Source organism: Coregonus clupeaformis, chromosome 1 (genome assembly GCF_020615455.1).
Source record: "Coregonus clupeaformis isolate EN_2021a chromosome 1, ASM2061545v1, whole genome shotgun sequence".
NCBI lineage: Eukaryota > Metazoa > Chordata > Actinopteri > Salmoniformes > Salmonidae > Coregonus > Coregonus clupeaformis.
Window position 1 is genome coordinate 88079804 of NC_059192.1, and position 26602 is coordinate 88106405.

At 43.7% G+C, this 26602-nt stretch overlaps 1 protein-coding gene across 1 annotated transcript in view; it reads left to right on the forward strand.

Moving 5' to 3' along the window:
- Positions 1 to 26262, forward strand: part of LOC121578210 (integrin alpha-9-like) — a 224420-nt gene extending 198158 nt beyond the window's left edge. Inside the window, exons 27-28 of the mRNA XM_041892414.1 lie at positions 922 to 1041; positions 24834 to 26262. Coding sequence (XP_041748348.1) covers positions 922 to 1041; positions 24834 to 24932 — 219 coding nt within the window. The 3' untranslated portion in view covers positions 24933 to 26262. The remainder of the gene's footprint in view (positions 1 to 921; positions 1042 to 24833) is intronic.
- Positions 26263 to 26602: the final 340 nt, after the last annotated feature.

Below are 26602 nucleotides of genomic sequence, written 5' to 3' on the forward strand. Positions count from 1 at the left end.
AGTACTTACAGTACTTAGCTTAATTTACAGTATGTACAGTACTTACAGTGCTTAGCTTAAATTACAGTGCTTAGCTTATCTTACAGTACTTAAAGTACTTAGCTTATTTTACAGTACGTACAGTACTTACAGTACTTAGCATAGCTTACAGTGCTTATCTTAGCTTACAGTACTTACAGTACTTAGCTTATCTTACAGTACTTAGCTTATCGTACAGTACTTACAGTACTTTGCTTATCTTACAGTACTTACAGTACTTATCTTACAGTACTTATCTTATCTTACAGTACTTACAGTAGTTAGCTTATCTTACAGTACTTACAGTACTTAGCTTATTTTACAGTACGTACAGTACTTATCTTATCTTACAGTACTTACAGTACTTATCTTATCTTACAGTACTTACAGTAGTTAGCTTATCTTACAGTACTTACAGTACTTAGCTTATTTTACAGTACGTACAGTACTTATCTTATCTTACAGTACTTACAGTACTTAGCTTATCTTACAGTACTTATAGTGGCGCAGTGGTCTAAGGCACTGCATCGCAGTGCTAGCTGTGCCACTAGAGATCCTGGTTCGAATCCAGGCTCTGTCGTAGCCGGCCGCGACCGGGAGACCCATGGGGCGGCGCACAGTGTCGTCCAGGGTAGGGGAGGGAATGGCCGGCAGGGATGTAGCTCAGTTGGTAGAGCATGGCGTTTGCAACGCCAGGGTTGTGGGTTCGATTCCCACGGGGGGCCAGTATGAAAAAAAAATAAAAATGTATGCACTCACTAACTGTAAGTCGCTCTGGATAAGAGCGTCTGCTAAATGACTAAAATGTAAAAATGTTATAGTACTTAGCTTGTGGTTGGCTGTATGTCTCTATGTGTGTCTGTGTTTGAGGTTACGTTTAACTGTATTGTCATTGTGTTTCAGCTGGTGTTCGAGGCGCTCCATAGCCAGGAGCCAAGAGGCTATGTTGTTGGTTGGATCATTGCCATCAGCCTACTTGTGGGAATACTCATCTTCCTACTGCTGGCTGTGCTGCTCTGGAAGGTAACACACACTCACTCACACACACACATACATACATACGTACACACATAAACACACATTGTCCTCTGCAGTAAAGCGAATAGTATGGACTATACCATGTAATTTCCTTGTTATTGGGAGGTCCGTCTTTTTCCCTCATATTGTTGTTAGACTATAGCCTAGAACACCTCCCCTCTAACTGGTCATTAGACTATAGCCTAGAACACCTCCCCTCTAACTGGTCATTACACTATAGCCTAGAACAACTCCCCTCTAACTGGTCATTAGACTACAGCCTAGAACACCTCCCCTCTATCTGGTCATTAGACTATAGCCTAGAACACCTCCCCTCTAACTGGTCATTAGAATATAGCCTAGAACACCTCCCCTCTAACTGGTCGGTAGACTATAGCCTAGAAAACCTCTCCTCTAACTGGTCATTAGACTATAGCCTAGAACACCTCTCCTCTAACTGGTCATTAGACTATAGCCTAGAACACCTCTCCTCTAACTGGTCATTAGACTATAGCCTAGAACACCTCTCCTCTAACTGGTCATTAGACTATAGCCTAGAACACCTCCCCTCTAACTGGTCGGTAGACTATAGACTAGAACACCTCTCCTCTAACTGGTCATTAGACTATAGCCTAGAACACCTCCCCTCTAACTGGTCATTAGACTATAGCCTAGAACACCTCTCTAACTGGTCATTAGACTATAGCCTAGAACACCTCTCTAACTGGTCAGTAGACTATAGCCTAGAACACCTCTCTAACTGGTCATTAGACTATAGCCTAGAACACCTCTCCTCTAACTGGTCATTAGACTATAGCCTAGAACACCTCTCTAACTGGGTATTAGACTATAGCCTAGAACACCTCTCTAACTGGTCATTAGACTATAGCCTAGAACACCTCCCCTCTAACTGGTCATTAGACTATAGCCTAGAACACCTCTCTAACTGGGTATTAGACTATAGCCTAGAACTCCTCCCCTCTAACTGGTCATTAGACTATAGCCTAGAACACCTCTCCTCTAACTGGTCATTAGACTATAGCCTAGAACACCTCCCCTCTAACTGGTCATTAGATTATAGCCTAGAACACCTCTCTAACTGGGTATTAGACTATAGCCTAGAACACCTCTCTAACTGGTCATTAGACTATAGCCTAGAACACCTCTCTAACTGGGTATTAGACTATAGCCTAGAACACCTCTCTAACTGGTCATTAGACTATAGCCTAGAACACCTCTCCTTTAACTGGGTATTAGATTATAGCCTAGAACACCTCTCTAACTGGTCATTAGACTATAGCCTAGAACACCTCTCCTCTAACTGGTCAAATAGACTATAATCTAGAACACCTCCCCTCTATCTGGTCATTAGACTATAGCCTAGAACACCTCCCCTCTAACTGGTCATTAGACTATAGCCTAGAACACCTCCACTCTAACTGGTCAGTAGACTATAGCCTAGAACACCTCTCTAACTGGGTATTAGACTATAGCCTAGAACACCTCCCCTCTAACTGGTCATTAGACTATAGCCTAGAACACCTCCCCTCTAACTGGTCAGTAGACTATAGCCTAGAACACCTCTCTAACTGGGTATTAGACTATAGCCTAGAACACCTCCCCTCTAACTGGTCGGTAGACTATAGCCTAGAACACCTCTCCTCTAACTGGTCGGTAGACTATAGCCTAGACCACCTCTCTAACTGGGTATTAGACTATAGCCTAGAACACCTCCCCTCTAACTGGTCATTAGACTATAGCCTAGAACACCTCTACTCTAACGGGTCATTAGACTATAGCCTAGAACACCTCCCCTCTAACTGGTCATTAGACTATAGCCTAGAACACCTCTCCTCTAACTGGTCAGTAGACTATAGCCTAGAACACCTCTCTAACTGGTCAGTAGACTATAGCCTAGAACACCTCCCCTCTAACTGGTCAGTAGACTATAGCCTAGAACACCTCTCCTCTAACTGGTCAGTAGACTATAGCCTAGAACACCTCTCATCTAACTGGTCAGTAGACTATAGCCTAGAACACCTCTCTAACTGGGTATTAGACTATAGCCTAGAACACCTCTCTAACTGGGTATTAGAATATAGCCTAGAACACCTCCCCTCTAACTGGTCATTAGACTATAGCCTAGAACACCTCTACTCTAACTGGTCATTAGATTATAGCCTAGAACACCTCCCCTCTAACTGGTCATTAGACTATAGCCTAGAACACCTCTACTCTAACTGGTCATTAGATTATAGCCTAGAACACCTCTCCTCTAACTGGTCAGTAGACTATAGCCTAGAACACCTCTCATCTAACTGGTCATTAGACTATAGCCTAGAACACCTCTCTAACTGGGTATTAGACTATAGCCTAGAACACCTCTCTAACTGGGTATTAGACTATAGCCTAGAACACCTCCCCTCTAACTGGTCATTAGACTATAGCCTAGAACACCTCTACTCTAACTGGTCATTAGATTATAGCCTAGAACACCTCCCCTCTAACTGGTCATTAGACTATAGCCTAGAACACCTCTACTCTAACTGGTCATTAGATTATAGCCTAGAACACCTCTCCTCTAACTGGTCATTAGACTATAGCCTAGAACACCTCCCCTCTAACTGGTCATTAGACTATAGCCTAGAACACCTCTACTCTAACTGGTCATTAGATTATAGCCTAGAACACCTCTACTCTAACTGGTCAGTAGACTATAGCCTAGAACACCTCTCCTCTAACTGGTCATTATACTATAGCCTAGAACACCTCCCCTCTAACTGGTCATTAGACTATAGCCTAGAACACCTCTACTCTAACTGGTCATTAGACTATAGCCTAGAACACTTCCCCTCTAACTGGTCATTAGACTATAGCCTAGAACACTTCCCCTCTAACTGGTCATTAGACTATAGCCTAGAACACCTCTCCTCTAACTTGTCATTAGACTATAGCCTAGAACACCTCTCCTCTATCTGGTCATTAGACTATAGCCTAGAACACCTCCCCTCTAACTGGTCATTAGACTATAGCCTAGAACACCTCCCCTCTAACTGGTCAGTAGACTATAGCCTAGAACACCTCTCCTCTAACTGGTCATTAGACTATAGCCTAGAACACCTCCGCTCTAACTGGTCATTAGACTATAGCCTAGAACACCTCTCATCTAACTGGTCAGTAGACTATAGCCTAGAACACCTCCCCTCTAACTGGTCATTAGACTATAGCCTAGAACACATCTCCTCTAACTGGTCATTAGACTATAGCCTAGAACACCTCGCCTCTAACTGGTCATTAGACTATAGCCTATAACACCTCTCCTCTAACTGGTCATTAGACTATAGCCTAGAACACCTCCCCTCTAACTGGTCAGTAGACTATAGCCTAGAACACCTCTCCTCTCTGGTCATTAGACTATAGCCTAGAACAACTCTTCTCTAACTGGTCATTAGACTATAGCCTAGAACACCTCTCTAACTGGGTATTAGACTATAGCCTAGAACACCTCTCTAACTGGGTATTAGACTATAGCCTAGAACACCTCCCCCTCTAACTGGTCATTAGACTATAGCCTAGAACACCTCTACTCTAACTGGTCATTAGATTATAGCCTAGAACACCTCCCCTCTAACCGGTCATTAGACTATAGCCTAGAACACCTCTACTCTAACTGGTCATTAGATTATAGCCTAGAACACCTCCACTCTAACTGGTCAATAGACTATAGCCTAGAACACCTCTCTAAAAGGGTATTAGACTATAGCCTAGAACACCTCCCCTCTAACTGGTCAGTAGATTATAGCCTAGAACACCTCCCCTCTAACTGGTCATTAGACTATAGCCTAGAACACCTCTACTCTAATGGGTCATTAGACTATAGCCTAGAACACCTCCCCTCTAACCGGTCATTAGACTATAGCCTAGAACACCTCTCCTCTAACTGGTCAGTAGACTATAGCCTAGAACACATCTCTAACTGGTCAGTAGACTATAGCCTAGAACACCTCCCCTCTAACTGGTCAGTAGACTATAGCCTAGAACACCTCTCCTCTAACTGGTCAGTAGACTATAGCCTAGAACAACTCTCATCTAACTGGTCAGTAGACTATAGCTAGAACACCTCTCTAACTGGGTATTAGACTATAGCCTAGAACACCTCTCTAACTGGGTATTAGAATATAGCCTAGAACACCTCTCTAACTGGTCATTAGACTATAGCCTAGAACACCTCTCTAACTGGGTATTAGACTATAGCCTAGAACACCTCTCTAACTGGGTATTAGACTATAGCCTAGAACACCTCCCCTCTAACTGGTCATTAGACTATAGCCTAGAACACCTCTACTCTAACTGGTCATTAGATTATAGCCTAGAACACCTCCCCTCTAACTGGTCATTAGACTATAGCCTAAAACACCTCTACTCGAACTGGTCAGTAGATTATAGCCTAGAACACCTCCCCTCTAACTGGTCATTAGACTATAGCCTAGAACACCTCTACTCTAATGGGTCATTAGACTATAGCCTAGAACACCTCCCCTCTAACCGGTCATTAGACTATAGCCTAGAACACCTCTCCTCTAACTGGTCAGTAGACTATAGCCTAGAACACATCTCTAACTGGTCAGTAGACTATAGCCTAGAACACCTCCCCTCTAACTGGTCAGTAGACTATAGCCTAGAACACCTCTCCTCTAACTGGTCAGTAGACTATAGCCTAGAACAACTCTCATCTAACTGGTCAGTAGACTATAGCTAGAACACCTCTCTAACTGGGTATTAGACTATAGCCTAGAACACCTCTCTAACTGGGTATTAGAATATAGCCTAGAATACCTCTCTAACTGGTCATTAGACTATAGCCTAGAACACCTCTCTAACTGGGTATTAGACTATAGCCTAGAACACCTCTCTAACTGGGTATTAGACTATAGCCTAGAACACCTCCCCTCTAACTGGTCATTAGACTATAGCCTAGAACACCTCTACTCTAACTGGTCATTAGATTATAGCCTAGAACACCTCCCCTCTAACTGGTCATTAGACTATAGCCTAAAACACCTCTACTCGAACTGGTCATTAGATTATAGCCTAGAACACCTCTACTCTAACTGGTCATTAGACTATAGCCTAGAACACCTCCCCTCTAACTGGTCATTAGACTATAGCCTAGAACACCTCTACTCTAACTGGTCATTAGATTATAGCCTAGAACACCTCTACTCTAACTGGTCAGTAGACTATAGCCTAGAACACCTCTCCTCTAACTGGTCATTAGACTATAGCCTAGAACACCTCCCCTCTAACTGGTCATTAGACTATAGCCTAGAACACCTCTACTCTAACTGGTCATTAGACTATAGCCTAGAACACTTCCCCTCTAACTGGTCATTAGACTATAGCCTAGAACACTTCCCCTCTAACTGGTCATTAGACTATAGCCTAGAACACCTCTCCTCTAACTTGTCATTAGACTATAGCCTAGAACACCTCTCCTCTATCTGGTCATTAGACTATAGCCTAGAACACCTCCCCCTCTAACTGGTCATTAGACTATAGCCTAGAACACCTCCCCTCTAACTGGTCAGTAGACTATAGCCTAGAACACCTCTCCTCTAACTGGTCATTAGACTATAGCCTAGAACACCTCCGTTCTAACTGGTCATTAGACTATAGCCTAGAACACCTCTCATCTAACTGGTCAGTAGACTATAGCCTAGAACACCTCCCCTCTAACTGGTCATTAGACTATAGCCTAGAACACATCTCCTCTAACTGGTCATTAGACTATAGCCTAGAACACCTCTCCTCTAACTGGTCATTAGACTATAGCCTATAACACCTCTCCTCTAACTGGTCATTAGACTATAGCCTAGAACACCTCCCCTCTAACTGGTCAGTAGACTATAGCCTAGAACACCTCTCCTCTCTGGTCATTAGACTATAGCCTAGAACAACTCTTCTCTAACTGGTCATTAGACTATAGCCTAGAACACCTCTCTAACTGGGTATTAGACTATAGCCTAGAACACCTCTCTAACTGGGTATTAGACTATAGCCTAGAACACCTCCCCTCTAACTGGTCATTAGACTATAGCCTAGAACACCTCTACTCTAACTGGTCATTAGATTATAGCCTAGAACACCTCCCCTCTAACTGGTCATTAGACTATAGCCTAGAACACCTCTACTCTAACTGGTCATTAGATTATAGCCTAGAACACCTCTACTCTAACTGGTCATTATACTATAGCCTAGAACACCTCCCCTCTAACTGGTCATTAGACTATAGCCTAGAACACCTCTACTCTAACTGGTCATTAGATTATAGCCTAGAACACCTCTACTCTAACTGGTCATTAGACTATAGCCTAGAACACCTCTCCTCTAACTGGTCATTAGACTATAGCCTAGAACACCTCTCCTCTATCTGGTCATTAGACTATAGCCTAGAACACCTCCCCTCTAACTGGTCATTAGACTATAGCCTAGAACACCTCCCCTCTAACTGGTCAGTAGACTATAGCCTAGAACACCTCTCCTCTAACTGGTCATTAGACTATAGCCTAGAACACCTCCCCTCTAACTGGTCATTAGACTATAGCCTAGAACACCTCTCATCTAACTGGTCATTAGACTATAGCCTAGAACACCTCCCCTCTAACTGGTCAGTAGACTATAGCCTAGAACACCTCTCCTCTAACTGGTCATTAGACTATAGCCTAGAACACCTCTCATCTAACTGGTCATTAGACTATAGCCTAGAACACCTCCCCTCTAACTGGTCAGTAGACTATAGCCTAGAACACCTCTCCTCTAACTGGTCGTTAAACTATAGCCTAGAACACCTCTCCTCTAACTGGTCATTAGACTATAGCCTAGAACACCTCTCATCTAACTGGTCAGTAGACTATAGCCTAGAACAGCTCTCTAACTGGGTATTAGACTATAGCCTAGAACACCTCTCTAACTGGTCATTAGACTATAGCATAGAACACCTCTCCTCTAACTGGTCATTAGACTATAGCCTAGAACACCTCCCCTCTAACTGGTCAGTAGACTATAGCCTAGAACACCTCTCTAACTGGTCATTAGACTATAGCCTAGAACACCTCTCCTCTAACTGGTCAGTAGACTATAGCCTAGAACACCTCTCCTCTAACTGGTCAGTAGACTATAGCCTAGATCACCTCTCATCTAACTGGTCAGTAGACTATAGCCTAGAACACCTCTCTAACTGGTCATTAGACTATAGCCTAGAACACCTCCCCTCTAACTGGTCAGTAGACTATAGCCTAGAACACCTCTCTAACTGGTCATTAGACTACAGCCTAGAACACCTCCCCTCTAACTGGTCGGTAGACTATAGCCTAGAACACCTCTCCTCTAACTGGTCATTAGACTATAGCCTAGAACACCTCTCTAACTGGGTATTATACTATAGCCTAGAACACCTCTCCTCTAACTGGTCATTAGACTATAGCCTAGAACACCTCTCCTCTAACTGGTCAGTAGACTATAGCCTAGAACACCTCTACTCTAACTGGTCAGTAGACTATAGCCTAGAACACCTCCCCTCTAACTGGTCAGTAGACTATAGCCTAGAACACCTCTCCTCTAACTGGTCATTAGACTATAGCCTAGAACACCTCTCCTCTAACTGGTCAGTAGACTATAGCCTAGAACACCTCTCATCTAACTGGTCAGTAGACTATAGCCTAGAACACCTCCCCTCTAACTGGTCGGTAGACTATAGCCTAGAACACCTCTCTAACTGGGTATTAGACTATAGCCTAGAACACCTCTCCTCTAACTGGTCATTAGACTATAGCCTAGAACACCTCTCCTATAACTGGTCAGTAGACTATAGCCTAGAACACCTCTACTCTAACTGGTCATTAGATTATAGCCTAGAACACCTCCCCTCTAACTGGTCATTAGACTATAGCCTAGAACACCTCTCCTCTAACTGGTCAGTAGACTATAGCCTAGAACACCTCTACTCTAACTGGTCAGTAGACTATAGCCTAGAACACCTCCCCTCTAACTGGTCAGTAGACTATAGCCTAGAACACCTCTCCTCTAACTGGTCATTAGACTATCGCCTAGAACACCTCTCCTCTAACTGGTCATTAGACTATAGCCTAGAACACCTCCCCTCTAACTGGTCATTAGACTATAGCCTAGAACACCTCCCCTCTAACTGGTCAGTAGACTATAGCCTAGAACACCTCTACTCTAACTGGTCAGTAGACTATAGCCTAGAACACCTCCCCTCTAACTGGTCATTAGACTATAGCCTAGAACACCTCCCCCTCTAACTGGTCATTAGACTATAGCCTAGAACACCTCCCCCTCTAACTGGTCATTAGACTATAGCCTCGAACACCTCTCTAACTGGGTATTAGACTATAGCCTAGAACACCTCCCCCTCTAACTGGTCATTAGACTATAGCCTAGAACACCTCCCCTCTAACTGGTCAGTAGACTATAGCCTAGAACACCTCTCCTCTAACTGGTCGGTAGACTATAGCCTAGAACACCTCTCTAACTGGGTATTAGACTATAGCCTAGAACACCTCTCCTCTAACTGGTCAGTAGACTATAGCCTAGAACACCTCCACTCTAACTGGTCATTAGACTATAGCCTAGAACACCTCTCCTCTAACTGGGTATTAGACTATAGCCTAGAACACCTCTCTAACTGGTCATTAGACTATAGCCTAGATCACCTCTCCTCTAACTGGTCATTAGACTATAGCCTAGAACACCTCTCTAACTGGTCATTAGACTATAGCCTAGAACACCTCTCTAACTGGTCATTAGACTATAGCCTAGAACACCTCTCCTCTAACTGGTCGGTAGACTATAGCCTAGAACACCTCTCTAACTGGGTATTAGACTATAGCCTAGGACACCTCTCCTCTAACTGGTCAGTAGACTATAGCCTAGAACACCTCCCCTCTAACTGGTCATTAGACTATAGCCTAGAACACCTCTCCTCTAACTGGGTATTAGACTATAGCCTAGAACACCTCCCCTCTAACTGGTCATTAGACTATAGCCTAGAACACCTCTACTCTAACTGGTCATTAGATTATAGCCTAGAACACCTCTACTCTAACTGGTCAGTAGACTATAGCCTAGAACACCTCTCCTCTAACTGGTCATTATACTATAGCCTAGAACACCTCCCCTCTAACTGGTCATTAGACTATAGCCTAGAACACCTCTACTCTAACTGGTCATTAGACTATAGCCTAGAACACTTCCCCTCTAACTGGTCATTAGACTATAGCCTAGAACACTTCCCCTCTAACTGGTCATTAGACTATAGCCTAGAACACCTCTCCTCTAACTTGTCATTAGACTATAGCCTAGAACACCTCTCCTCTATCTGGTCATTAGACTATAGCCTAGAACACCTCCCCTCTAACTGGTCATTAGACTATAGCCTAGAACACCTCCCCTCTAACTGGTCAGTAGACTATAGCCTAGAACACCTCTCCTCTAACTGGTCATTAGACTATAGCCTAGAACACCTCCGCTCTAACTGGTCATTAGACTATAGCCTAGAACACCTCTCATCTAACTGGTCAGTAGACTATAGCCTAGAACACCTCCCCTCTAACTGGTCATTAGACTATAGCCTAGAACACATCTCCTCTAACTGGTCATTAGACTATAGCCTAGAACACCTCGCCTCTAACTGGTCATTAGACTATAGCCTATAACACCTCTCCTCTAACTGGTCATTAGACTATAGCCTAGAACACCTCCCCCTCTAACTGGTCAGTAGACTATAGCCTAGAACACCTCTCCTCTCTGGTCATTAGACTATAGCCTAGAACAACTCTTCTCTAACTGGTCATTAGACTATAGCCTAGAACACCTCTCTAACTGGGTATTAGACTATAGCCTAGAACACCTCTCTAACTGGGTATTAGACTATAGCCTAGAACACCTCCCCTCTAACTGGTCATTAGACTATAGCCTAGAACACCTCTACTCTAACTGGTCATTAGATTATAGCCTAGAACACCTCCCCTCTAACCGGTCATTAGACTATAGCCTAGAACACCTCTACTCTAACTGGTCATTAGATTATAGCCTAGAACACCTCCACTCTAACTGGTCAATAGACTATAGCCTAGAACACCTCTCTAAAAGGGTATTAGACTATAGCCTAGAACACCTCCCCTCTAACTGGTCAGTAGATTATAGCCTAGAACACCTCCCCTCTAACTGGTCATTAGACTATAGCCTAGAACACCTCTACTCTAATGGGTCATTAGACTATAGCCTAGAACACCTCCCCTCTAACCGGTCATTAGACTATAGCCTAGAACACCTCTCCTCTAACTGGTCAGTAGACTATAGCCTAGAACACATCTCTAACTGGTCAGTAGACTATAGCCTAGAACACCTCCCCTCTAACTGGTCAGTAGACTATAGCCTAGAACACCTCTCCTCTAACTGGTCAGTAGACTATAGCCTAGAACAACTCTCATCTAACTGGTCAGTAGACTATAGCTAGAACACCTCTCTAACTGGGTATTAGACTATAGCCTAGAACACCTCTCTAACTGGGTATTAGAATATAGCCTAGAACACCTCTCTAACTGGTCATTAGACTATAGCCTAGAACACCTCTCTAACTGGGTATTAGACTATAGCCTAGAACACCTCTCTAACTGGGTATTAGACTATAGCCTAGAACACCTCCCCTCTAACTGGTCATTAGACTATAGCCTAGAACACCTCTACTCTAACTGGTCATTAGATTATAGCCTAGAACACCTCCCCTCTAACTGGTCATTAGACTATAGCCTAAAACACCTCTACTCGAACTGGTCATTAGATTATAGCCTAGAACACCTCTACTCTAACTGGTCATTAGACTATAGCCTAGAACACCTCCCTCTAACTGGTCATTAGACTATAGCCTAGAACACCTCTACTCTAACTGGTCATTAGATTATAGCCTAGAACACCTCTACTCTAACTGGTCAGTAGACTATAGCCTAGAACACCTCTCCTCTAACTGGTCATTAGACTATAGCCTAGAACACCTCCCCTCTAACTGGTCATTAGACTATAGCCTAGAACACCTCTACTCTAACTGGTCATTAGACTATAGCCTAGAACACTTCCCCTCTAACTGGTCATTAGACTATAGCCTAGAACACTTCCCCTCTAACTGGTCATTAGACTATAGCCTAGAACACCTCTCCTCTAACTTGTCATTAGACTATAGCCTAGAACACCTCTCCTCTATCTGGTCATTAGACTATAGCCTAGAACACCTCCCCTCTAACTGGTCATTAGACTATAGCCTAGAACACCTCCCCCTCTAACTGGTCAGTAGACTATAGCCTAGAACACCTCTCCTCTAACTGGTCATTAGACTATAGCCTAGAACACCTCCGTTCTAACTGGTCATTAGACTATAGCCTAGAACACCTCTCATCTAACTGGTCAGTAGACTATAGCCTAGAACACCTCCCCTCTAACTGGTCATTAGACTATAGCCTAGAACACATCTCCTCTAACTGGTCATTAGACTATAGCCTAGAACACCTCTCCTCTAACTGGTCATTAGACTATAGCCTATAACACCTCTCCTCTAACTGGTCATTAGACTATAGCCTAGAACACCTCCCCTCTAACTGGTCAGTAGACTATAGCCTAGAACACCTCTCCTCTCTGGTCATTAGACTATAGCCTAGAACAACTCTTCTCTAACTGGTCATTAGACTATAGCCTAGAACACCTCTCTAACTGGGTATTAGACTATAGCCTAGAACACCTCTCTAACTGGGTATTAGACTATAGCCTAGAACACCTCCCCTCTAACTGGTCATTAGACTATAGCCTAGAACACCTCTACTCTAACTGGTCATTAGATTATAGCCTAGAACACCTCCCCTCTAACTGGTCATTAGACTATAGCCTAGAACACCTCTACTCTAACTGGTCATTAGATTATAGCCTAGAACACCTCTACTCTAACTGGTCATTATACTATAGCCTAGAACACCTCCCCTCTAACTGGTCATTAGACTATAGCCTAGAACACCTCTACTCTAACTGGTCATTAGATTATAGCCTAGAACACCTCTACTCTAACTGGTCATTAGACTATAGCCTAGAACACCTCTCCTCTAACTGGTCATTAGACTATAGCCTAGAACACCTCTCCTCTATCTGGTCATTAGACTATAGCCTAGAACACCTCCCCTCTAACTGGTCATTAGACTATAGCCTAGAACACCTCCCCTCTAACTGGTCAGTAGACTATAGCCTAGAACACCTCTCCTCTAACTGGTCATTAGACTATAGCCTAGAACACCTCCCCTCTAACTGGTCATTAGACTATAGCCTAGAACACCTCTCATCTAACTGGTCATTAGACTATAGCCTAGAACACCTCCCCTCTAACTGGTCAGTAGACTATAGCCTAGAACACCTCTCCTCTAACTGGTCATTAGACTATAGCCTAGAACACCTCTCATCTAACTGGTCATTAGACTATAGCCTAGAACACCTCCCCTCTAACTGGTCAGTAGACTATAGCCTAGAACACCTCTCCTCTAACTGGTCGTTAAACTATAGCCTAGAACACCTCTCCTCTAACTGGTCATTAGACTATAGCCTAGAACACCTCTCATCTAACTGGTCAGTAGACTATAGCCTAGAACAGCTCTCTAACTGGGTATTAGACTATAGCCTAGAACACCTCTCTAACTGGTCATTAGACTATAGCATAGAACACCTCTCCTCTAACTGGTCATTAGACTATAGCCTAGAACACCTCCCCTCTAACTGGTCAGTAGACTATAGCCTAGAACACCTCTCTAACTGGTCATTAGACTATAGCCTAGAACACCTCTCCTCTAACTGGTCAGTAGACTATAGCCTAGAACACCTCTCCTCTAACTGGTCAGTAGACTATAGCCTAGATCACCTCTCATCTAACTGGTCAGTAGACTATAGCCTAGAACACCTCTCTAACTGGTCATTAGACTATAGCCTAGAACACCTCCCCTCTAACTGGTCAGTAGACTATAGCCTAGAACACCTCTCTAACTGGTCATTAGACTACAGCCTAGAACACCTCCCCTCTAACTGGTCGGTAGACTATAGCCTAGAACACCTCTCCTCTAACTGGTCATTAGACTATAGCCTAGAACACCTCTCTAACTGGGTATTATACTATAGCCTAGAACACCTCTCCTCTAACTGGTCATTAGACTATAGCCTAGAACACCTCTCCTCTAACTGGTCAGTAGACTATAGCCTAGAACACCTCTACTCTAACTGGTCAGTAGACTATAGCCTAGAACACCTCCCCTCTAACTGGTCAGTAGACTATAGCCTAGAACACCTCTCCTCTAACTGGTCATTAGACTATAGCCTAGAACACCTCTCCTCTAACTGGTCAGTAGACTATAGCCTAGAACACCTCTCATCTAACTGGTCAGTAGACTATAGCCTAGAACACCTCCCCTCTAACTGGTCGGTAGACTATAGCCTAGAACACCTCTCTAACTGGGTATTAGACTATAGCCTAGAACACCTCTCCTCTAACTGGTCATTAGACTATAGCCTAGAACACCTCTCCTATAACTGGTCAGTAGACTATAGCCTAGAACACCTCTACTCTAACTGGTCATTAGATTATAGCCTAGAACACCTCCCCTCTAACTGGTCATTAGACTATAGCCTAGAACACCTCTCCTCTAACTGGTCAGTAGACTATAGCCTAGAACACCTCTACTCTAACTGGTCAGTAGACTATAGCCTAGAACACCTCCCCTCTAACTGGTCAGTAGACTATAGCCTAGAACACCTCTCCTCTAACTGGTCATTAGACTATCGCCTAGAACACCTCTCCTCTAACTGGTCATTAGACTATAGCCTAGAACACCTCCCCTCTAACTGGTCATTAGACTATAGCCTAGAACACCTCCCCTCTAACTGGTCAGTAGACTATAGCCTAGAACACCTCTACTCTAACTGGTCAGTAGACTATAGCCTAGAACACCTCCCCTCTAACTGGTCATTAGACTATAGCCTAGAACACCTCCCCTCTAACTGGTCATTAGACTATAGCCTAGAACACCTCCCCTCTAACTGGTCATTAGACTATAGCCTCGAACACCTCTCTAACTGGGTATTAGACTATAGCCTAGAACACCTCCCCTCTAACTGGTCATTAGACTATAGCCTAGAACACCTCCCTCTAACTGGTCAGTAGACTATAGCCTAGAACACCTCTCCTCTAACTGGTCGGTAGACTATAGCCTAGAACACCTCTCTAACTGGGTATTAGACTATAGCCTAGAACACCTCTCCTCTAACTGGTCAGTAGACTATAGCCTAGAACACCTCCACTCTAACTGGTCATTAGACTATAGCCTAGAACACCTCTCCTCTAACTGGGTATTAGACTATAGCCTAGAACACCTCTCTAACTGGTCATTAGACTATAGCCTAGATCACCTCTCCTCTAACTGGTCATTAGACTATAGCCTAGAACACCTCTCTAACTGGTCATTAGACTATAGCCTAGAACACCTCTCTAACTGGTCATTAGACTATAGCCTAGAACACCTCTCCTCTAACTGGTCGGTAGACTATAGCCTAGAACACCTCTCTAACTGGGTATTAGACTATAGCCTAGGACACCTCTCCTCTAACTGGTCAGTAGACTATAGCCTAGAACACCTCCCCTCTAACTGGTCATTAGACTATAGCCTAGAACACCTCTCCTCTAACTGGGTATTAGACTATAGCCTAGAACACCTCCCCTCTAACTGGTCATTAGACTATAGCCTAGAACACCTCCCCTCTAACTGGTCAGTAGACTATAGCCTAGAACACCTCTACTCTAACTGGTCAGTAGACTATAGCCTAGAACACCTCCCCTCTAACTGGTCATTAGACTATAGCCTAGAACACCTCCCCTCTAACTGGTCATTAGACTATAGCCTAGAACACCTCCCCTCTAACTGGTCATTAGACTATAGCCTAGAACACCTCTACTCTAACTGGTCATTAGATTATAGCCTAAAACACCTCTACTCTAACTGGTCATTAGACTATAGCCTAGAACACCTCCCCTCTAACTGGTCATTAGACTATAGCCTAGAACACCTCTACTCTAACTGGTCATTAGATTATAGCCTAGAACACCTCTACTCTAACTGGTCAGTAGACTATAGCCTAGAACACCTCTCCTCTAACTGGTCATTAGACTATAGCCTAGAACACCTCCCCTCTAACTGGTCATTAGACTATAGCCTAGAACACCTCTACTCTAACTGGTCATTAGACTATAGCCTAGAACACTTCCCCTCTAACTGGTCATTAGACTATAGCCTAGAACACTTCCCCTCTAACTGGTCATTAGACTATAGCCTAGAACACCTCTCCTCTAACTTGTCATTAGACTATAGCCTAGAACACCTCTCCTCTATCTGGTCATTAGACTATAGCCTAGAACACCTCCCCTCTAACTGGTCATTAGACTATAGCCTAGAACACCTCCCCTCTAACTGGTCAGTAGACTATAGCCTAGAACACCTCTCCTCTAACTGGTCATTAGACTATAGCCTAGAACACCTCCGTTCTAACTGGTCATTAGACTATAGCCTAGAACACCTCTCATCTAACTGGTCAGTAGACTATAGCCTAGAACACCTCCCCTCTAACTGGTCATTAGACTATAGCCTAGAACACATCTCCTCTAACTGGTCATTAGACTATAGCCTAGAACACCTCGCCTCTAACTGGTCATTAGACTATAGCCTATAACACCTCTCCTCTAACTGGTCATTAGACTATAGCCTAGAACACCTCCCCTCTAACTGGTCAGTAGACTATAGCCTAGAACACCTCTCCTCTCTGGTCATTAGACTATAGCCTAGAACAACTCTTCTCTAACTGGTCATTAGACTATAGCCTAGAACACCTCTCTAACTGGGTATTAGACTATAGCCTAGAACACCTCTCTAACTGGGTATTAGACTATAGCCTAGAACACCTCTCTTCTAACTGGTCAGTAGACTATAGCCTAGAACACCTCCACTCTAACTGGTCATTAGACTATAGCCTAGAACACCTCTCCTCTAACTGGGTATTAGACTATAGCCTAGAACACCTCTCTAACTGGTCATTAGACTATAGCCTAGATCACCTCTCCTCTAACTGGTCATTAGACTATAGCCTAGAACACCTCTCTAACTGGTCATTAGACTATAGCCTAGAACACCTCTCTAACTGGTCATTAGACTATAGCCTAGAACACCTCTCCTCTAACTGGTCGGTAGACTATAGCCTAGAACACCTCTCTAACTGGGTATTAGACTATAGCCTAGAACACCTCTCCTCTAACTGGTCAGTAGACTATAGCCTAGAACACCTCCCCTCTAACTGGTCATTAGACTATAGCCTAGAACACCTCTCCTCTAACTGGGTATTAGACTATAGCCTAGAACACCTCTCCTCTAACTGGTCATTAGACTATAGCCTAGAACACCTCTCCTCTAACTGGTCAGTAGACTATAGCCTAGAACACCTCTACTCTAACTGGTCATTAGATTATAGCCTAGAACACCTCCCCTCTAACTGGTCATTAGACTATAGCCTAGAACACCTCTCCTCTAACTGGTCAGTAGACTATAGCCTAGAACACCTCTACTCTAACTGGTCAGTAGACTATAGCCTAGAACACCTCCCCTCTAACTGGTCAGTAGACTATAGCCTAGAACACCTCTCCTCTAACTGGTCATTAGACTATCGCCTAGAACACCTCTCCTCTAACTGGTCATTAGACTATAGCCTAGAACACCTCCCCTCTAACTGGTCATTAGACTATAGCCTAGAACACCTCCCCTCTAACTGGTCAGTAGACTATAGCCTAGAACACCTCTACTCTAACTGGTCAGTAGACTATAGCCTAGAACACCTCCCCTCTAACTGGTCATTAGACTATAGCCTAGAACACCTCCCCTCTAACTGGTCATTAGACTATAGCCTAGAACACCTCCCCTCTAACTGGTCATTAGACTATAGCCTCGAACACCTCTCTAACTGGGTATTAGACTATAGCCTAGAACACCTCCCCTCTAACTGGTCATTAGACTATAGCCTAGAACACCTCCCCTCTAACTGGTCAGTAGACTATAGCCTAGAACACCTCTCCTCTAACTGGTCGGTAGACTATAGCCTAGAACACCTCTCTAACTGGGTATTAGACTATAGCCTAGAACACCTCTCCTCTAACTGGTCAGTAGACTATAGCCTAGAACACCTCCGCTCTAACTGGTCATTAGACTATAGCCTAGAACACCTCTCCTCTAACTGGGTATTAGACTATAGCCTAGAACACCTCTCCTCTAACTGGTCATTAGACTATAGCCTAGAACACCTCTCTAACTGGTCATTAGACTATAGCCTAGAACACCTCTCCTCTAACTGGTCAGTAGACTATAGCCTAGAACACCTCCCCTCTAACTGGTCATTAGACTATAGCCTAGAACACCTCTCCTCTAACTGGGTATTAGACTATAGCCTAGAACACCTCCCCTCTAACTGGTCATTAGACTATAGCCTAGAACACCTCCCCTCTAACTGGTCAGTAGACTATAGCCTAGAACACCTCTACTCTAACTGGTCAGTAGACTATAGCCTAGAACACCTCCCCTCTAACTGGTCATTAGACTATAGCCTAGAACACCTCCCCTCTAACTGGTCATTAGACTATAGCCTAGAACACCTCCCCTCTAACTGGTCATTAGACTATAGCCTCGAACACCTCTCTAACTGGGTATTAGACTATAGCCTAGAACACCTCCCCTCTAACTGGTCATTAGACTATAGCCTAGAACACCTCCCCTCTAACTGGTCAGTAGACTATAGCCTAGAACACCTCTCCTCTAACTGGTCGGTAGACTATAGCCTAGAACACCTCTCTAACTGGGTATTAGACTATAGCCTAGAACACCTCTCCTCTAACTGGTCAGTAGACTATAGCCTAGAACACCTCCGCTCTAACTGGTCATTAGACTATAGCCTAGAACACCTCTCCTCTAACTGGGTATTAGACTATAGCCTAGAACACCTCTCTAACTGGTCATTAGACTATAGCCTAGAACACCTCTCCTCTAACTGGTCATTAGACTATAGCCTAGAACACCTCTCTAACTGGTCATTAGACTATAGCCTAGAACACCTCTCTAACTGGTCATTAGACTATAGCCTAGAACACCTCTCCTCTAACTGGTCGGTAGACTATAGCCTAGAACACCTCTCTAACTGGGTATTAGACTATAGCCTAGAACACCTCTCCTCTAACTGGTCAGTAGACTATAGCCTAGAACACCTCCCCTCTAACTGGTCATTAGACTATAGCCTAGAACACCTCTCCTCTAACTGGGTATTAGACTATAGCCTAGAACACCTCCCCTCTAACTGGTCATTAGACTATAGCCTAGAACACCTCCCCTCTAACTGGTCATTAGACTATAGCCTAGAACACCTCTCTAACTGGTCATTAGACTATAGCCTAGAACACCTCCCCTCTAACTGGTCATTAGACTATAGCCTAGAACACCTCTACTCTAACTGGTCATTAGACTATAGCCTAGAACACCTCCCCTCTAACTGGTCAGTAGACTATAGCCTAGAACACCTCTCCTCTAACTGGTCATTAGACTATAGCCTAGAACACCTCTCTAACTGGTCATTAGACTATAGCCTAGAACACCTCTCCTCTAACTGGTCATTAGACTATAGCCTAGAACACCTCTCTAACTGGTCATTAGACTATAGCCTAGAACACCTCTCTAACTGGTCATTAGACTATAGCCTAGAACACCTCCCCTCTAACTGGTCATTAGACTATAGCCTAGAACACCTCTCCTCTAACTGGTCATTAGACTATAGCCTAGAACACCTCTACTCTAACTGGTAAACACATACCCAATGTCTTTTCGTATAGACTATAGCCTCGAACTCTGGTCTCTGTACCCAGGACAGCACCTTATCCAGTACACCAATAGGGATATCACACTTTTCGAAAATTGTGACACAAAGTAATCAAATCTTAAGGACTGTACCATGTAATTTACTCATTTGGTACATTTCTCCTCTCATAACTATCTCTATCTTTCCTCACCACTTAATGCCAATGTATTTAATTGCGGTAGGTTGTGTCGTGGTAATGTGTAATGACTCCACGATTGGCTAATGACGTTTGGCGTATTGTCAGAGAAACATGTTGGCCCCAAGCTAACACATGAACTCGTAAACATCTAGCAACATTGGGCAATTTGTATTGAGCATCTCTGCGCCTATTGTTTAGTCTGTGGCAGTGCTACATTTCTTAGGAAAAAGACTGTCAGCACTCGCAAATAAAATATGACATTGATTTATAATCAGCAGTCACAATGGACACGTTTCAGGCATCAAGCCTTTGTCAGTGCTACATTTTCCAGGTCCCAGGGATTGGTTCACACACGGTCCAGTTGTGAAGTGCTGCTTCTCTTGGATTAGAGTGGCATGCAGTCAGTCAGTTATAGGGGAGGTGCTCTTGGATAGTCTTTATCAACCATACAAGGAACAACACGGACCTCACTAGAATTTACACTGACCATGCATTCCCACACACACACACACACACACACACACACACACACACACACACACACACACACACACACACACACACACACACACACACACACACACACACACACACACACACACACACCATACCACACACACCTCAGGGGGGAAATGGCCCCCAGCTGATGTCCAGACCAGACCCCTTTGCTTCTCTATACAGACCAGATCCCTTTGCTTCTCTATACAGACCAGACCCCTTTGCTTCTCTGTACAGACCAGACCCCTTTGCTTCTCTGTACAGACCAGACCCCTTTACTTCTCTATACAGACCAGACCCCTTTACTTCTCTATACAGACCAGACCCCTTTACTTCTCTATACAGACCAGACCCCTTTACTTCTCTATACAGACCAGACCCCTTTGCTTCTCTGTACAGACCAGACCCCTTTGCTTCTCTGTACAGACCAGACCCCTTTGCTTCTCTATACAGACCAGACCCCTTTACTTCTCTGTACAGACCAGACCCATTTACTTCTCTGTACAGACCAGACCCCTTTGCTTCTCTGTACAGACCAGACCCCTTTACTTCTCTATACAGACCAGACCCCTTTACTTCTCTATACAGACCAGACCCCTTTGCTTCTCTGTACAGACCAGACCCCTTTGCTTCTCTGTACAGACCAGACCCCTTTGCTTCTCTGTACAGACCAGATCCCTTTGCTTCTCTGTACAGACCAGACCCCTTTACTTCTCTATACAGACCAGACCCCTTTACTTCTCTATACAGACCAGACCCCTTTGCTTCTCTGTACAGACCAGACCCCTTTGCTTCTCTGTACAGACCAGACCCCTTTGCTTCTCTGTACAGACCAGACCCCTTTGCTTCTCTGTACAGACCAGAACCCTTTGTTTCTCTGTACAGACCAGACCCCTTTACACAGAACAGACCCCTTTGCTTCTCTGTACAGACCAGACCCCTTTGCTTCTCTGTACAGACCAGACCCCTTTACTTCTCTGTACAGACCAGACCCCTTTACTTCTCTATACAGACCAGACCCCTTCTGTTTTCCCACTGGGAATAGCACGACTAAACCCTGGAATGTTGCTCCTGGGATATACCAGCCCTCCCCTCCCTTCCTCCAAGTCCTTGCACTCTGCCAAAATAAACCCCACTTACAAGAGCTGCACATGTCCACTATTTCCTCTTTGAGGAAGTTGCTGTGAAAAAGCAGAGGAATGTGTCCCAAATGGCACCCTATTCCATGGATAGTGCACTACTTTCTAGCAGGACCCAGAGGGCTGTGGCCAGAGGTAGTGCACTATATAGGGAATAGGGTGCCATTTGGGACACAGCCTGTCTGAATCAATAAACGGTCAAATGGAGATAAATGAGTCACCGCGAGAGAGAAAGGGAAACGTTGTATTGTTTTCTTTTCGCTGAGCTGGCCCATACTGTTTTTCTACAGTAGCGTTGTCTCTATGTTTAGATACACACCATGGATCTGTTGATGTGTCTATCTGTTCATCTGTCTACTTTTTATATCTGTCTATCTATCTGACATTTACTGAATTTGTATATTTTCCTTATAGAAGCTATACACTGAGTGTACAAAACATTAGGAACACCTTCCTACTATTGAGTTACACCCCCTTTTGTCCTCAGAACACCCAACATTTGTTGGGACATGGACTCTACAAGGTGTTGAAAGTGTTCCACAGGGATGCTGGCCCATGTTGACTCCAATGCTTCCCACAGTTATGGCAAGTTGGCTGGATGTCCTTTGGGTGGTGGACCATTCTTGATACACATGGGAAACTGTTGCACGTGAAAAACCTGGCAGCGTTGCAATTCTTGACACACTCAAACCGGTGCTCCTGGCACCTACCCCGTTCAAAGGCACTTCATTAAATAGTTTGTCTTGCCTATTCACCCTCTGAATGGCACACATACACAATCCATGTCTCAATTGTCTCAAGGCTTAAAAATCATTCTTTAACCTGTCTCCTCCCCTTCATCTACACTGATTTGAAGTGGATTTAACAAGTGACATCAATAAGGGATCATAGCTTTCACCTGGATTGACCTGGTCAGTCTATGTCATGGAAAGATAAGGTGTTCCTAATGTTTTGTACACTCAGTGTCAAGCAGTGCAGAATCCAGTTCAAGACTGGTCAGTGTTCTTTGAAGTAAAATATGTAGCAGGAGTGCTGCAGGTATTCCAAAACACCACAGGTGCTCGTGGTGGTGTTGGTGGTCCCATTGTGGTATCATCTTTCCTTTTGCTTTTCAACTGGTCAATGTTTCTGGAAAAGGCTAATGAGATTCTTGGGTCACTGAGGCACATAGTATGGGTCACTGAGGCACATAGTATGAACAGAGGCCATGTGTAGCCAGTGTATTCTTCCCATTCCTTTTTAAATTACATTCAATAAAAATAAAAAATAAACGTGATTTATCCCTGAGGGGCTTTGAGCAACAATGACAACAACAAGACAGCATAGCAACCACACAACAATGACAACAAGACAGCATACAAACCACCCAACAATGACAACAACAAGAAAGCATAGCAACCACCCAACAATGACAACAACAAGACAGCATACCAACCACACAACAATGACAACAACAAGACAGCATAGCAACCACACAACAATGACAACAAGACAGCATACCAAGCACACAACAATGACAACAACAAGACAGCATAGTAACCACACAACATGACAACAACAAGACAGCATAGCAACCACACAACAATGACAACAACAAGACAGCATAGCAACCACACAACAATGACAACAACAAGACAGCATAGCAACCACACAACAATGACAACAACAAGACAGCATAACAACCACACAACAATGACAACAACAAGACAGCATAGCAACGACACAACAATGACAACAACAAGACAGCATTTTTTATTTTTTATTTTTTTTTATTTCACCTTTATTTAACCAGGTAAGCCAGTTGAGAACAGGTTCTCATTTACAACTGCGACCTGGCCAAGATAAAGCATACCAAGCACACAACAATGACAACAACAAGACAGCATAGCAACCACACAACAATGACAACAACAAGACAGCATAGTGACCACACAACAATGACAACAACAAGACAGCATACCAAGCACACAACAATGACAACAACAAGACAGCATAGCAACCACACAACAATGACAACAACAAGACATCATACCAAGCACACAACAATGACAACAACAAGACAGCATAGCAACCACACAACAATGACAACAACAAGACAGCATAGCAACGACACAACAATGACAACAACAAGACAGCATAGCAACGACACAACAATGACAACAACAAGACAGCATAGCAACCACACAACAATGACAACAACAAAACAGCATAACAACCACACAACAATGACAACAACAAGACAGCATAGCAACGACACAACAATGACAACAACAAGACAGCATAGCAACCACACAACAATGACAACAACAAGACAGCATACCAAGCACACAACAATGACAACAACAAGACAGCATAGCAACCACACAACAATGACAACAACAAGACAGCATAGTGACCACACAACAATGACAACAACAAGACAGCATACCAAGCACACAACAATGACAACAACAAGACAGCATACCAACCACACAACAATGACAACAACAAGACAGCATAGCAACCAGTATAATAGAGACTAGTAAATCTTAACAGGTCAAACATCTGGCCGTAGTTCCACCTCACTGACCACTGCTCCTTCCCATTGGCCCTCAGAACAACTGACTGTGTCGCCTGGAGTGGTCTAGTGGTCTAAGCCGCTGCCTCAGGAATACATGCACCAGTTGTGAGAGTTCGAATCTGACCCACTGCTAGCAAACCCTCAGTCTTTCACTGTCCTATATAATAAATTCAAACAATATGAAGCCACTGACCCTAAGAACAACTGACAGGAGTCAAAGGTTCATCTCACTCCCTAACCATTGCACCTGAGATTTAAGCGACTGTTGACCGTTGAGGCCCATATGAGCAGAGGTAATGGACTGTCAATCTTAACAGTTCAAACATCTGGCCGTAGGTCCACCTCCTTAACCCCTGCACCACTGACCCGGAGCTAACAAGTGTTTTTCTTCTCTCCTCCTCTCCTCCTTTTCTCCTTCCCACTCTCCCAGATGGGTTTCTTCCGCCGGCGCTACCAGGAGATCATCGAGGCCGAGAAGAACAGGAAGGACAGTGACGAGAGCTGGGATTGGGTGGAAAAGAACCACTGAGAAACAGAGGAACCAATGAGAGCGCAGGGTGTGGGAATTGGGTCAATGGAGGATCCAGTGAGCTGGGGGCTTTCACCACAGCCAATCAGGAATAAGGGCCCTTCAATCTTCTATATGTGGAAGAGAAAGAAATATTCTCCAGATTTTTAGGAGGCTGATTTTTTTTTGTGGGTGGGAGACTGGGGATCGAGGAAACTAACAGACAGACATCTGAGGTGGAGGTTGGTGTCGCTCACTAGGGTCGGATTCATTAGGACCCTAATTCAGTGGAACGGAAATTGGAAATTAGCGTTTCTTATTGGACAATCCCAAGGATTCCATTCCTGTTTGTCTGTTTTCTTCCGTTTGGTGCCAAATGAATACAACACTTGCATTAGAATTCAATTAGTCCCTATGGAGCTTATGGAGGTAACTTCCTGTCAATTCAATCTATGGAGGTAACTCCTTGTCAAAGGAAATGAACAGAATGGAACTGTTAAAGAAAGAACGGGCCTTTTCAGGAGGCTGTAATGTTCCAGAATGTTCAGATAGAAATATATTGTGTAGAACAGAAATGATGCGTTAGCTCTAAACATTCAATTTCTATCTGCAACGTTCTGAGTGTCTCACGCCCTGAATACACCCAAGGAGATAGATGTCCTTGGACAGGATGTGGCAATGACGCAAATATTATCAGACAGGACAACATAAACCCTCAGGGCTCTGTTTTAATAGTAGTGACATTTTATTTGTATACATATTAAAGCCTTATTGTATTAATTTGGGGCTTTGAGAAAGGGTTGGTTCGAGTTAGTTTTTGAAGTCTAATATAAGCATATATATATGTTTTTCTTTAAAGCACTGATGTCCGAGTTGATAAGAAGAGTTGATGCTATGTTTCCAAGTATTTCCTTTAGTTTCCAGGCCAAAGATAGCTTCTCTTATGTATATGAGTTGAGTCAGTTTGTATATTATACAGTATTGTGAGACGTGGATTTTCTGGACTTGAAAGATTGTATCTTTTAATTCTGTACTGTTTCCTGCTCACGAATATCTCACACATCTCCCTCTCTTATATGGGCAACCAGCCAAAGCAAGTCCTATGAAGGCCCATATAAATAAAATTACTGGAGCAGACATTCCCATTCAAGTCAACATTCTATTTCAATGTGTAGACCTTCCATTCACCATAAACAGAGATATATTTTTGTCACACATCGAAGTTGTCACTGTCATGAAGAAATGCTGATAACCAAGCAAAAGAGCTCTATGATGTTTTTAATTGATTATACAGTGCATTCGGAAAGTAATCAGACCCCTTGACTTTTTACACATTTTGTTACGTTACAGCCTTCTTCTAAAATGGATTAAGTACATAAAAATTATCATAATACCCCATAATGACAAAGCGAAAACAGGTTTTTAGAAATGTTTTCAAATTTATTAAAAATTAAAAACTGAAATACCGAGCAATCGGGGGAGAAGGGCCTTGGTCAGGGAGGTGACCAAGAACCTGATGGTCACTCTGACAGAGCTCTAGAGTTCCTCTGTGGAGATGGGAGAACCTTCCAGAAGGACACACATCTCTGCAGCACTCCACCAATCAGGCCTTTATGGTGGAGTGGCCAGACGGAAGCTACTCCTCAGTAAAAGGCACATGACAGCCCGCTTGGAGTTTCCAAAAGGCACCT